At 45.5% G+C, this 13329-nt stretch overlaps 1 protein-coding gene across 1 annotated transcript; it reads right to left on the bottom strand.

Annotated features, from left to right (window-relative positions):
* Positions 1 to 12322: 12322 nt before the first annotated feature.
* LOC125341522 (mitochondrial pyruvate carrier 2-like) lies at positions 12323 to 12966 on the bottom strand. Its single transcript, XM_048333570.1, has one exon. The coding sequence runs from the start codon at positions 12964 to 12966 to the stop codon at positions 12583 to 12585; it is 384 nt and encodes a 127-aa protein (XP_048189527.1). The 3' UTR covers positions 12323 to 12582.
* Between the last annotated feature and the right edge of the window lie 363 nt (positions 12967 to 13329).

The following is a 13329-nucleotide window of genomic DNA, read 5'->3' as shown; positions in this document are numbered from 1 at the left end:
AAACAAAGCTCTGAGAACTTATGACTTGGGTGCATAGCTCCTCAAACTGATCACATAACTGGAATGCAACTGCTTGTACCCAAATGCAAATGAATTGTTAGTGCCCAGCACAAAAGGTTATTTTCCTGTAACTTGTTAAGAATGGCTTTTAAGGCAGGTACAGGGGCTGGGAATGTGGCCTAGTGCTTGAGGGCTCACCTTGCATACATGAAGCCCTGGATTCATTTCCTCAGCACCACATAAAGAGTAAAAGCCAGAAGTGGCACGGTGGCTCAATTGGTAGATTGCTGGTCTTGAGCAAAAGAAGCTCAGGGACAGTCTCCAGGCCCTGACTTCAAGCCCCAGGACTGGCAAATAAATAAATAAATAAATAGGGGCTGGGAATATGGCCTAGTGTAGAGTGCTCGTCTGGTATGCATGAAGCCCTAGGTTCGATTCCTCAGCACCACATATATAGAAAAAGCCAGAAGTGGCACTTTGGCTCAAGCGGTAGAGTGCTAGCCTTGAGCAAAAAGAAACCAGGGACAGTGCTCAGGCCCTGAAACCAAGACCTAGGACTGGCAAAAAATAAAAATTAAAATAAAAATAAATAAATAAAATAAGGCAGGTACTGGTGAAGATTGTAAAAGACTAGGAGGAAAAAGGCTGCTAATAATCCCTAAGCAAGAATTCTTTAAGAGAGCATCTGTTCGTTAAGTTATACTGAAGCTGGGCCTGATAGCTCACACCTGTAATTTCACCTTCTGAGGAAACTGAGATCTAAAGAACACAGTTCAAATCCAGGGGTAGCAAGGCAGTCCATGAGATTCTTATATTCAGTGAACCAGCAAAATGCTAGAAGTGGAGTTGTGGCTCAAGTGGTAGAGGGCCAATTGAGCAAAAAAGCTCAGAGAGACTGCAGGCCTTGAGTTTAGTCCCCAACACTGGCACAAAAAAAAGTCTATTATAATATTGAGATTAATTATTGTGAATGCCTCAAGGTGATAGGAAATATTGCGAAGTTTATGAAGGTGGACTTCCTTGCCTTTTATAAACTCAGGATAAACATAGATTGACTTATGATTGTTGTGCTTAAGAAACCTTTTATCTTCCTTTGGTTCCAGAGGAGGGTGGGATTCATTTAAAGAAATTCAGTGCAATACGCATCAAAAATCCAAAAATAGTGTTCAATGATATCAACAATCCAAACATCAAGGACCTTTCCTGCCCAAGTTGTTTGCAACGTGATCCTCAGATCTCAGACTTGCTGAGTAGCTAACAGTGTAGCCACAATACTAGTTTCCTTCTTTGGTGCAAAAAAATGCTAACTTTCCATTCATGCTTTTCATTTTTACTGGACTGATTGATTGACGGACATAGTAAGTTATAGACACTAAGGAATTACAACACAACGTAGAATTTTGCATACAACCATTTAGAAAAGGCAAGTCATGTTCTAGTTCTTTCCAGGCTGAATTCACCTCGATCCCTAATGGAGTTTGCACACGATACATGTACCCCAAAGTACTCAGAAATTCCTGGGGCTCCAGAGCTATGATTTAACTGAAAACTGAGCAACACATGCTGTCCCTTCTACTCATACTGAACTTTGGAGGGAAGCCCCTTGGAGATGAATCTCTGTCTCGGTTTCATTTCTGATGCTCAGAAGGGATTGCAGGAGATAAAGTGGCTGACTAGCCAGGCAGAGCAGCAAGGCCAGGAAGCCCTTCATCTGTGAACACCCAGGAGCCATCCGGCCACAGGCTATAGAACTGGCACATGTTCCAGCAATGCCAAAAGTTGGTACAGATCTGGATCTTCTGGGTCATCCCCATGCATCTCAATGGCAGTGCCAACTCAGCCTGAACCTGGGAAAATTTCTCAGGGTCGATACTCCTTGGCCACCAGTGTTGAGGGTGGTAGCTCTCCAGAGGGGCAGGATAGAGCCCTCATCTCAAATGGCCCAGACTGGCTGTGTGGCTCAGGAGCTTCTGCAGGGCAGCCATGGAAATGTGGTTTCCATAGAAACTGAAGCAGCTGATCTGAGAGCACTGGCTCACAGTGGGAAGGATTGTGGGGAGCTCAGCATCAGTGATGGCACATTGCTACAGGGCAAGCATCTCCAGGGTGCCAGCCACATTCCCCAGGAGAGCTCTCAGGGGCTCTGGTGTGGAGGTGGCCATGATCAGACTCCTCAGACACAGGTACCTGAGCTGCCTTGTGAAGGGATACTGGGGCAGAAACCAAAAATTGGCTTCCTTCAGCCCACATAAAGTCAGAGCCAAGGTTTTCAACGGGGGCAGCCTCTGGAGGATAGCAGGAATCTTTTCATGAAAGAATAGATGGTCCTGCAAATGCAGCTCCTACAGATGCTGCAGCTGCCCTAGATGGGCCTCCAATTGGCCAGTGTACTGGAATTTCCTGGCTACCGAAGGAGACTTGTCAGAACCCATGTTGGATAATTTGAGGATGTGAAGGTTCTTCATCTGGCCCATGTAAGGAGCAAAATGGTTCATGGCTTCCAGATGCCAGATTTGACTCACCACCAGCTCCTGGATGGATTCCAGCCTCATGGCCAACAAGGACTTCTGGATTTTAGACATCTTTTAAGACAGAATCTGAAGCTTCCTTGGGCTCAGGTGGATGTGTTCTTTCCTTTCCCTGCCCCACTGGAGCATAAAGGCTTGGAGATCATCTTTGGTGCCATCTTCAAGGGTCATGTCCAGGATTATCATCAGTGGCTGCTCTTCCATTGTCCCTGAACAGCGACTCACTATTGGTTTGTCATGCAGGATGACTGGATAGGAGATTTGGATCATGGAGGTGTAGCCCCCTGTCCAGATTGCTGGGTGCTCCTTCTGCAGATCAGGCACATGTAGTTTACATCAACTGGGTCGCCCCTTGTTGGCAAGTAGCAGATCAAGCCCATCCAGGATAGCCTTGAAGGTTTTCAGGTTTGTTGACTGTGCCAGGTACCCCAGGGTGAGGCAGGGGAAGTACCAGGCCTGCACTGTGGCCTTCAGCAACTCTCTGTGGCCCCCAGAATAGACTTCCATGAAGAACGAAGGGAACAGTAGCACTGGCATATTGTCCAGGGCAGAGATGGTCAGGGCATGGTTGTTCAGCATACTTTACATAGTGAGATGTTGGGGTGAGGGTGGGGTCCTGGTGCTCATCTTGGTGGATGAGATGTGGATCAGGGGTGTGGGGCCCTCTGAATCCCAACAGGGCCAGGCACTGGCTGCAGGCTCCAGGACTCTACTGCTGTTCTCTGATCCCTGGGCATCTTCATAACCCAATCCCACCCTCACTATTGGATATGAACCAATCAGAGAGAAGCTTCTGATGGGATTTCTGAACTGCAACCATCACACCTTGGTTGTGTGTGACACTTGAGGTCAATTCAAATACTGTTTTAACCAAAAAATTACAGGATTAAAGTCTTGGCCCAAACCTGAGAAGGTCTCTTTGAAAGGTAAAACAAAATAGACATAAAGACTTAAGTCGCTTATATCTTAAATCCTTCAGAATTCCTACAGTTTTTCCACTGCCCTGAGCCTACAAAAGACACAAGAAGAGCTCATTGACCAACTTTATAGCATCCACAAAGACTCCAGAAAATTCTTTCTTTACCTTTCTTTCTTCCTTGCTCCTTCCTTCCATCTCTCCCACCACTTCACTCCATCCCTCCTATCCTCATTTCATTTTTTTTCCTGGCATCCTCCATATTTCCTTCCTTCATATTGAAGTGCCATACTTTGAAGTCAGGCCCCACTTTACCACGTGAACCCCACTTTACCACGCAAACCTGAGATAAGCAGGCCTTGTGAGCAAACCCAGGACAAGCCTATTAGGGTCCAGTCGGTCTAGAACTCTAACCGCTGGGAATGCTTAACTCTAACCACCCCTAGAATCGAACCCTGAGCCAATCAGATTTGTACCTGTATCCTAATCTTGCTTGCTTGAACACCTCATTGTTGTAACTTTGTTCTTTGCCTTTATAAGCCCTGTGTAACCACAGCTCAAGGCTCCCTCCTAACCTCTGTTGTGTCGGTGGGTAGTACGAGGCCCGAGTTGCAGCTCGCTTAAATAAAGCCTTGCCTTGCTTTTGCATTTTGGAATGTCTGAGTGTCGGTGGTCTTCTTGGTGGTGGTTTCACGACTTGGCACAACAATATTTTTAATTTGTGCTGAACTGTGACTTGAACTCCAGACCTGGGTTTGTTGTGCCAAGTCGCAAGACCACCCCCAAGAAGACCACTGAGATTCAGACACTCCGAAATGCAAAAGCAAGGCAAGGCTTTATTTAACGAGCTGCCAACTCGGGCCTTGTCCTACCCACCGAAACAGCGGAGGTTAGGAGGGAGCCCCGAGCTGTGATTACACAGGGCTTATAAAGGCAAAGAACAAGGTTACAACAATCAGCTGTGCAAGCAAGATTAGAACACAGGTACAAATCTGATTGGCTCAGGGTTCGATTCTAAAATGGGGTTCATGTGGTGGGGCCTGACTTCAAAGTCTGGCACCTCATTTCCCCCTTTTTCTTTTTGGTACCTTGGGAGCCAATCATGGCTCCATTCTGTCCATTTCAATGGCTTGCATGTCTAGGGGATGACATAGAGGTAAGGCATGGGCCAGTAGGGCCCAATGTAGTAACCAAAGGGCTTGTCACATTTTCTTACAAGTACAGTCTCTGTACCTCTGTTTTGCATGCTTCTACTTTATCCTGCCCTCAGCTTCCCAAAAACAACTCTGGTCCCTCGGTTTTAAAGGGGGCTGATGGGTGAAGATCATCCATCTTCTGTAACTTCTTCAGGCTGACTCAGGGGCATTGACCTTACCTAGCCAGGAACCTATAACCTTAGTCTACTTTACCAAGGGACTGCAGGATTACTGCAAACTGAAAATTAACTTTCAGCTATACAGACTTACCATTAGCTGTATAGTGTTTAGTATCCAAATGGAAGTAACAAAATAATACATAAACTTCTCAACTGTGCTCTAAGGGTCGGGTGGCTATACCCGTATTCCTGAGCAAGCCCAAAACTACCTCACTTTGGAGTGAGCTGCCAAAATAACATTAACACTAGCCAGGGTAGTAAGGAAAGAAGGCAAAAAGAAAATTATAACAATATTCAGTCTAACTTTCTTTTCTTGAGGCGAAGGCAAAGCGGCTGAGTTGGGTGCTTGGAGACCTCCCAAGTTCCATCACGGTAGTTGTCATCCAGGGCAAAGGGGTCAGCTGGCCTGTGGAAGCAATGAACCCAAGTGGCGATGCAGTCTAGGGTCCCTTCCACCATGGTTCTAAGGATTTTAGTCCCCTGGTCTCTCTTGTGGTTGCTTTGATAGGCAGGTGTCACAAATGCCTCTTTGTTTGTGTTGACATTCTTGTGGCAGGAGACCTCGCCAAAGATAACCTCATCTCCCTTCACCACAATCTCGTTCTTCTGGATGTTGTACTGTCACAGGATGCTGAGCACATCAGCCATATTCCCACCGTAGCCATAACCCAGCCCTGGCCCTGTCTCTGGCTCTGGCTCTGCAGCTTAACTGGACGCACTTCCCCAGGCAGACCTTGCAAACCACCTGGATGATCCTGTTCTTAGCAGGTGCTTTCACCTGGACTCTCCAGGCAGCTTCTTCCAAAGACCTCACAACCTCAGTTTTGCCCTAGCTTTTATTCAGATCCAAGTGCTTGGGGGCAGGGCAGGGTCTAAGTGCCAATACAGAAAGATAGGATTAAGACATGTGCACAGGAAAAGGGTTTGCATTTTTCACACCTTCCCTATTTAGTTCTTTTTTGTCTGTGTCTTGTCTGAATGGGCTTGGAAGAAGGATTCCCAGCAGGATATTGAAGAGGGTTAGAGGAAGTCGACACCCTTGGTTGAGTCTGCTTTTAGAAGTGGTCTCTGGACAGAAGCAACAGTGGTATATTGCCCCAGCCAGTGCAGAGAACAGACTGCAGGAGCTCCAGGGGCCCCAAACTATGTGCAGACCAGACTGATGGCTGGGTGGGGCTAGTGACGGTGAACAAAATGGCCATGACCAGAGAACACCAGCAGGAAAACTGGGTGCCAGGGACAGGGAGAGCCGGGAATGCTGCTGCCAAATTATTGATTGCCACACTCCAACCTGGAAAAGCCTACAGCAGAGCCTGACACACACATAATCCAGGACCAGTAGTCCCACATTGCTCCCTTTCCCCCCAAAACCTGATGTAGAACTCATCATAAGTGGACAAAAAGCTAGAGCTCCCTCCTTCCCCCTCCCTGCCCCGAGGGAACAAAAGAGCCCGATATCTGCTGGCTTTAGGACCCTACAGCTCCTGGGAGGACACAGGAGCTAGGAAAGGCTGGGCGGCACCCAACAAAGTGGCCTGGAGACACCTTAGGCCAGCGTCTCCCCAAACCCTGATTGGGAAGATTGAATCTGTCCGCAGCAGCAACCCCAGCAGGGACCGGGGACTGATAGGCATTTGTACACCACCTGAGGCAACCTGGACTTTGCGGACTTTTTGAATAATAGTCACAGGCTTTCTGGTGTGCAATGCTAGCCCAGGAGGGTCACCTGGGCTCAAGCACATGGCCCTCTCACAGCAGAGGTGCATCCATGGGCACCAACGCACACCCAGACAATTGAACCTGCTGGGGACCACGCATACTGCACTCACAGTAGATTTGCAAGAGGGCACAAGCACACTCAAACAATCCAGGGCAGCATGCCTCCCAAAAGAAGCACAAAAGCTCACATGCACGGGCCCCCCCAGAGGTCCATCGTGGTTCAGCATGCTAGCCCTCCAGCAGGAGGGTCTCATGCCCACCCCCTGTGGGAGCACACAATTGGAAAGCTACCCCTCAGCAGCAATACTCAATCTGAGAGGTGAGCTCTCTTAACCCACAGCAACTAGAGGGGAAAGAATCAAAGAAGAGAAAACTCTCCATGCCACACTGAATCAGTGACCTGGGAACCCCCAATAGGGGCCCACAAGGGTCAGCACAACTCAGTGGCAGAGGTCAGTCCTGCAGAGAAAGACAGAGAACCTACCCACCCCTAACTGCGGTGAGGGTAATCACCTCACAACAACCAAGACGGTCAGTTTAGTTAGTTTAATACATTGCAACTGGACAAGAAATTGACATTTTGATTCATTGGTAAAGTGGTTTCAGTTAGTGTTTTCATGTGTGGTTGCCATCATCATGGTATTCACTCACCTCGTTCTCAGTCATATTTTCCTCTTGATGTTGGCTTTGGTTCTTTTGCAGCAATGTGACCTGGTATACAGAGGAGAGACGCTGCTCAAAATAATAAAAAATGTCACCCAGAACGGGCACTCCATCATCCTGACAGCCGTCCCGGCCCTCATCCTGGTCTACCTCTTCTCCATCATTGGCTTCCTCTTCCTGAAGGACGACTTCACCATGGAGGCGGATAGACTGAGGAACAGAAGCCTAGCTGCAGGTACTTCCGCTGCCCCGGAGGAGCTCCCATTCCGGTGCTGTTCATAAGACTACATGTGCTTCATCCCGGCCCAGCACTACCGGCTCAGGCTTGTCATCCCAGCTTCTCAGGAGGCTGAGATAGGAGAACAAGGGGTTGAGGCCATCCCAGGCAGGAAAGTCCATGAGACTCTTAGGTCCTGTGAACCAGTAAGAATCCAGACATGGATCTGTGAGGCTCAAGGGGTCGAGCTCCAGCCTTGACAGAAAAAGTCAAATAAGAGTGTGAGGCACTGAGTTCAAGTCCCAGTGCCCACACAAAAAGTGTTTTTTCTTTGATTCTTTTGAAAACATTTTCTTGTTCAGTCTGCAAAGTTATTTATGAATGTAAAATAGTCTTAGGCTGTGGATTATATGTCCCTGTATCTCAGGAAATATTTGTCCAAGATTCATTGTCTAGCTAGGAACCTGTGGTTTAACCTGGCTATGAAGGAGGCTGAGATCTGAGAATTGCACTTTGAGGCCAGCCCAGGCAATCAAATCCAAGAGTCTCTTATTTCCAATTAACTAGCCAAAAAGCCAAAACTAGACTGGAGGTATGGCATAAGTTTTAGAACACCATCTTAAGCAAGAAACCTGAATTGGGTATGCAAAGCCCTAAGTTCAAGCCCCAGAGTGGGTAGAACAACAACAAACAAAATATCAGCTAAGCTCAATCTCAGATAGATTCAGTATTTCTCACCATAATTCACATGAGAGTTATTTGCTTCAGTGTAGAAAAATAGCTTTGAAAATCTCCTCCCCTCTTTATCCCTGGAGAAAAATATCTATCATAATAGCCATTATTCCATACATGTTTGATGGTTGTATATCATCATTTTATACAAATAAGGAAATGTTAAATGCTTGGGTGAAACCACCAGCTAATAAGAAATTCAGTATAAAAGAAATGCTTAAAATATTCTCACTAGGCTGGGTATGGTGGCTCACAACTGTAATCCAAGTTACTAAGGAGGCAGAAATTGGGATCATCTTGGTTTGAAAATAAATGGAAATAGGAAGGGTATCATTTTCTGTTCCACACAGGACAGGAATATGGATGATGAGCCGGCTGGGAAATGGGTTTCTGTAGATGATGGAGGAAGAGACTCTGAATGAGGACCTAGGAGTAGGGGATTCTTTCTGCCTTGGAGCATTATATGCCTCTGTTCACTGGAGGCCAAGCTGTGTGTGTGCTTATGCTTGTGCATGTGCATGTGTGTGTGTGTGTGTGTGTGTTGTTGGGGATTAAACTCAAGGCCCCAAGCTCTCTTGTGGCTTTTGATATCTTTATGATGGATGTGATTTCATCATTTTCTCTGACCCCTCTTTCATCTGCTTGTCTGTTCCCAGGGAATCAGGACATTCTCACCATGACCTTGCCTTCCACATTGAGAACTGCTTGTCCACATCCCAGTGCCCAATGTAGGTATGTATGGAGAGCTCCAAGGTGGTGAGAACTTGATCACCAGGGGGGCAAAGAGAACTTGATCCCCCTCACGTTTTATTTGGCCCAAGTTAGGACTTGTAGGAAAGTTGCTCTGAGAAATTCATGCTTGGGGAGGGGTTGAAATGGAAGGATCAAGAACAGCGGAATCAAGAGGATTCCAGCTAGAGAAGAGATGCTTACTTGGAGCTCCATTCAATTCTCTATGTTATGTCAAAACATGACAATTGAGGAAACGTATCCTGTGATTTGTTGTCACAAAATCTATTCACCTATGGCAAAGACAACCTAAGTCAGCCCCTTTCTCCTGTATGTACTGTCCCCAAGGATCTGGAAAGTCAGAGGCTCCAGACACCTAAGACATGGGTGAGATCTAGGGTCCCACCACAATCTAGCTAGATGTCTTGGATATTTTACAGTAAAACCTTCTAGACTTTGTTCAGATGATTTGCAAAGGAAAAAAGTGAATAAAAAGTGTGATGTTCCTCATTTCTCCAGGGGCAAATTGAAACATGCATGTCAAAATAACTTTTTGAAATCCAAAATGGTTCTCTGTGGAGCCAAGATTGCCTGTCATCCCAGCTACTCAGGGGGCTGCGATCTGAGTTCAAAGCCAGCCTGGGCAGGAAAGTCCATGATACTCATATCTCCAATGAACCAGTAAAAAGCTGGAAGTGGAGCTGTGGTTCAGTGTAGGAGAGGGTCAGACTTGATTGAAAAAGCCAAATGACAGTGTAGGATCCTGAGTATAGCCACCAAACTTAACAAATAGATAAGCGCTGTGGTCCAGCTTTGTAAGTTCTGTTGCCTCCTCATTAAAAGATTGGTACCTAGGGAATATTTCTTTCCTAACAATTTAGAGATTGTTAGAAATCTATCTTATTGCCTTTCACTGATGATGATATGGGTAGATTTTCTTTAGGTCCATTGCCCACTGAAGGTAGCTTCTTGAGTGTAAGTATTTCCTGTTATGTATTGGTGTTGCCTCCTTTTTCCACGTGGGCATTTATCAGTGCAGAGAGATGCATTTGACTGGCAGGAGGAGACAGGTGTGCACGGCATCTCGTGGGTAGAAACTGGAGAGGCTGTGAAGCCTCCTGCAACATGGAGTGCTGCCCATTCCAAAGCATCAGCCAGCCCCTCATGGTGGCTCATGCCTGTCATCCTAGCTACCCACGAGGCTGAGATATAAAGGTTCAGGTTTGAATTCAAGAAATTCTGTGAGATTCTAAACTCCAGTTAACCAGCAGGAAGCTACAAGCGGAGGTGTGGCTCAAGTGGTAGAGCACCAAGCCTTAGTGTAAAAGCTAAGGGAGAATATTTGGATCCTAATTTCAAACTCCAGTACCAGCACACACACACGTAAAGTAAAGACACTATGAGAAGCCAGACATGGCACTAACAGCTGTCTCAAATATGGATCATTCCCAAATTGGTACTGAAAATACAGAAATTCCTATATTAAAATGCTATTCCTATTCTGCCCTTGATACAGCAAGCATTCACATTTATTTGGAAATTTGACAGAATCTGGTCTCCCAGGACTTTAACACGTTGGTCATCCATGTTTAACTTCACAATCAGAAGGAAAGCTAAAACCTGGTACCACTCAGATTTAAAAAATAACTCTATGTGTAAGATCAGGGTGAGATTTTAATATGCACACCCTAGTGTGCAATTATGAGGGCCTTGTGGACCAGGGCATACCCAGAGATATAATCATAAATGTCCAATGGCAGGGAGGCAGAACAGCCAGTCTGGGAGCTTCTGCCATGCGACAGAAATCCTCTCAGTAACTGGCAAACACCTGGTGGTGGGGAAGAAAAAAAGCACAAAAACCTCACTGTGATTTCATTTTGATTCCTGCAGAAAAATATTCATCTTGACTTGCACCTGGGAGCTCCACAGTCCCCAAATTCAGCACACAAGAAGTTCTTCATTGTTGTAACAAAACATGTTTTTATACTCATTTCCTACTAGTCATGATTCTAATACTCATGTTTGTTGTATATAATTTTCACTGTCTTGGTAGTGAAAGGGTGGCTTGGGTGGTAGAATGCCAACCCTGAGTGGAGAAAACAAACAAGTGCAACAACTTGAGTTCAAGCCTCAGTATCGACACATCCATAGAAAAATGCAAACCCAGGCCGTATGTGAGTGGCTCACACCTGTATTCCTAGCTATTCAGGAAACTGAGATCTGAGGATTGAGGTTTAAAGACAGCCCAGCAGGAAAGGCCATGAGACTCTTGTCTCCAGTTAGCCAGCAAAAATATGGAGGCAGAAATGTGGCTCAAGTGGTAATACACCAGCCTGGAGCACAAATAAGCAAGAAAAGGAAAAAAATACAAAAACAACCACAAATAAAAACAAAGCAAGGATATGAGGTTCTGAGTTCAAGCCCCAGTAACTGCGAGCACCTACACACACACACACACACACACACACACACACACACACACACCTATCTTAGTTAGGAAAATATGTATTAATTCTACCTTAAAACAAAATCAAGTTTCATATGTTAGGCTTTGGATACATTTCTTGTACTGTTTGTTACCTTGTCTCTCATACCCCCCTCCCACCTCCCCCTTTCCCTTTCCCACCCTGAAGTGTTCAGTTCACTTTCACCAGACAGTTTTGCAAGTATTGCTTTTGTAGTTGTTTGTCTTTTTTTACCCTGTGTCTCTCAATTTTGGTATTCCCTTTCAACTTCCTACTTCTAATACCATTATACATGGTGAAAGTAGTTACAACTGTGATATAACAATCGTTTCCATAACATGGAGTTCATTTCACTTAGCATCATCTTATGTGTTCATAAGGGTATAGCTATTGGGCTCTTGTGATGCTCTGCTATGACTTGCCTAAACCTGTACTAATTATTCCCAATAAGGGAGGTAATAATAACCAAATATATATATATATATGTATAGATGTATATATATATATATATATATATATATATATATATGGTATTTGCTTGGTGGTAGGGACACTGTATTTGCAAGCATGATCTATCAGTCCATACAGGAGCTTCTCCTGAACAAGGTAAGGCCTGAAGGTACTGACATGATCATTCTCACTAAGAAGTTGAGAGGTCAGGCAGCACAACATGGGACAGAAGGTAGCTAAGGAATGTAAAAAAATAAAATTAATCAAGTCCAGAGTTTCCTGTTACATATTTTTTTTTTGCCAGTCCTGGGCCTTGGACTCAGGGCCTGAGCACTGTTCCTGGCTTCTTCCGGCTCAAGGCTAGCACTCTGCCACTTGAGCCACAGTGCCGCTTCTGGCCGTTTTCTGTATATGTGGTGCTGGGGAATCAAACCTAGGGCCTCGTGTATCCGAGGCAGGCACTCTTGCCACTAGGCTATATCCCCAGCCCTACATATTTTTTTGAATGGTCAAGTATGATTTATTAAGGACAAATGGTAGAAAAAAATTTTTAACTGATAACCATGATATCCACAGATAGGTTCCTTTAAAGTTATATGTAAAGAGAGACTGTTATTAAATGTTTGCTTTATTTTTCTGTGGAATTAAGCACTAGTCTATAGTTACAGTTAATTATTTTTTTCTCTAGTGCCTTCCAAATGTTAGCACGGCTAATATCACCGTATCAGTAATAAGCTAGGTCCCAGTGGTTATGTCCATATCTAGGTTGTAGGTGATCAGGAACTCTTTTAATTGATTCCTTTAGATTTCAGTTCTTGGTTATATCTCCAAATTCTAAAGAGCTGAGAGGCTCCTGCTGTCCCCACGAAGAAATTAACAGCAAACAGACTCCAACTTTTAGGTATAATTACAAGTGAATATCTTGACCAAATAAATCCTGTAGCCAACAAAACACTGGACTGAGCTGTGCTGAGTTTATCTGCAGGTCTAGCCATGTCAGCCAATCCAGCCAACACCAACCCCCATTTCATAATTGGAGCCCAGAAAAAAGCTGTCGGGGGACCTGCCGGGTGGTTGTACAAAGGCCTCAGTTTCTCTGACAGCATCAGCTCCACTTTATCGAGTACCCGGTGGTAGGTGGCCCGCAAGCCTCGGGCGCCGGCAGCTGACATGTTGGACGCCTAGCGATAGTGGGCTGCTGGGTGGGAGCGACGCCGTGTCCTCGTCCCCGGCTGGCAACGAAAGGCAGCTCGTCACTTTCCCTTGCCAAAGCACCACGAGCCTGCCTCAGCCCTAGTGCGCCCTTCACTCCGCTCCTGTTACATATTTTTTTCTCTTCATTTCTCTGAATTTATTTTTGGTGCTAGTAGTGGAGCTTGATCCCAGTGCCTGGTGCTATCCCTGGACTTTGTTTTGCTCAAGGATAGCACTCTACCACTTGAGCCATAGAGCCACTTCAGACTTTTTCTGTGCAGTTTTTTGGAGATAGATTCATGAACTTTCCTACCCAAGCTGGCTTTGAACTGTGATCCTCA

This window comes from Perognathus longimembris, chromosome 24, assembly GCF_023159225.1.
Source record: "Perognathus longimembris pacificus isolate PPM17 chromosome 24, ASM2315922v1, whole genome shotgun sequence".
NCBI lineage: Eukaryota > Metazoa > Chordata > Mammalia > Rodentia > Heteromyidae > Perognathus > Perognathus longimembris.
The sequence above is the reverse complement of the archived record's forward strand: the minus strand, read 5'-3'. Positions and strand labels throughout refer to the sequence as shown.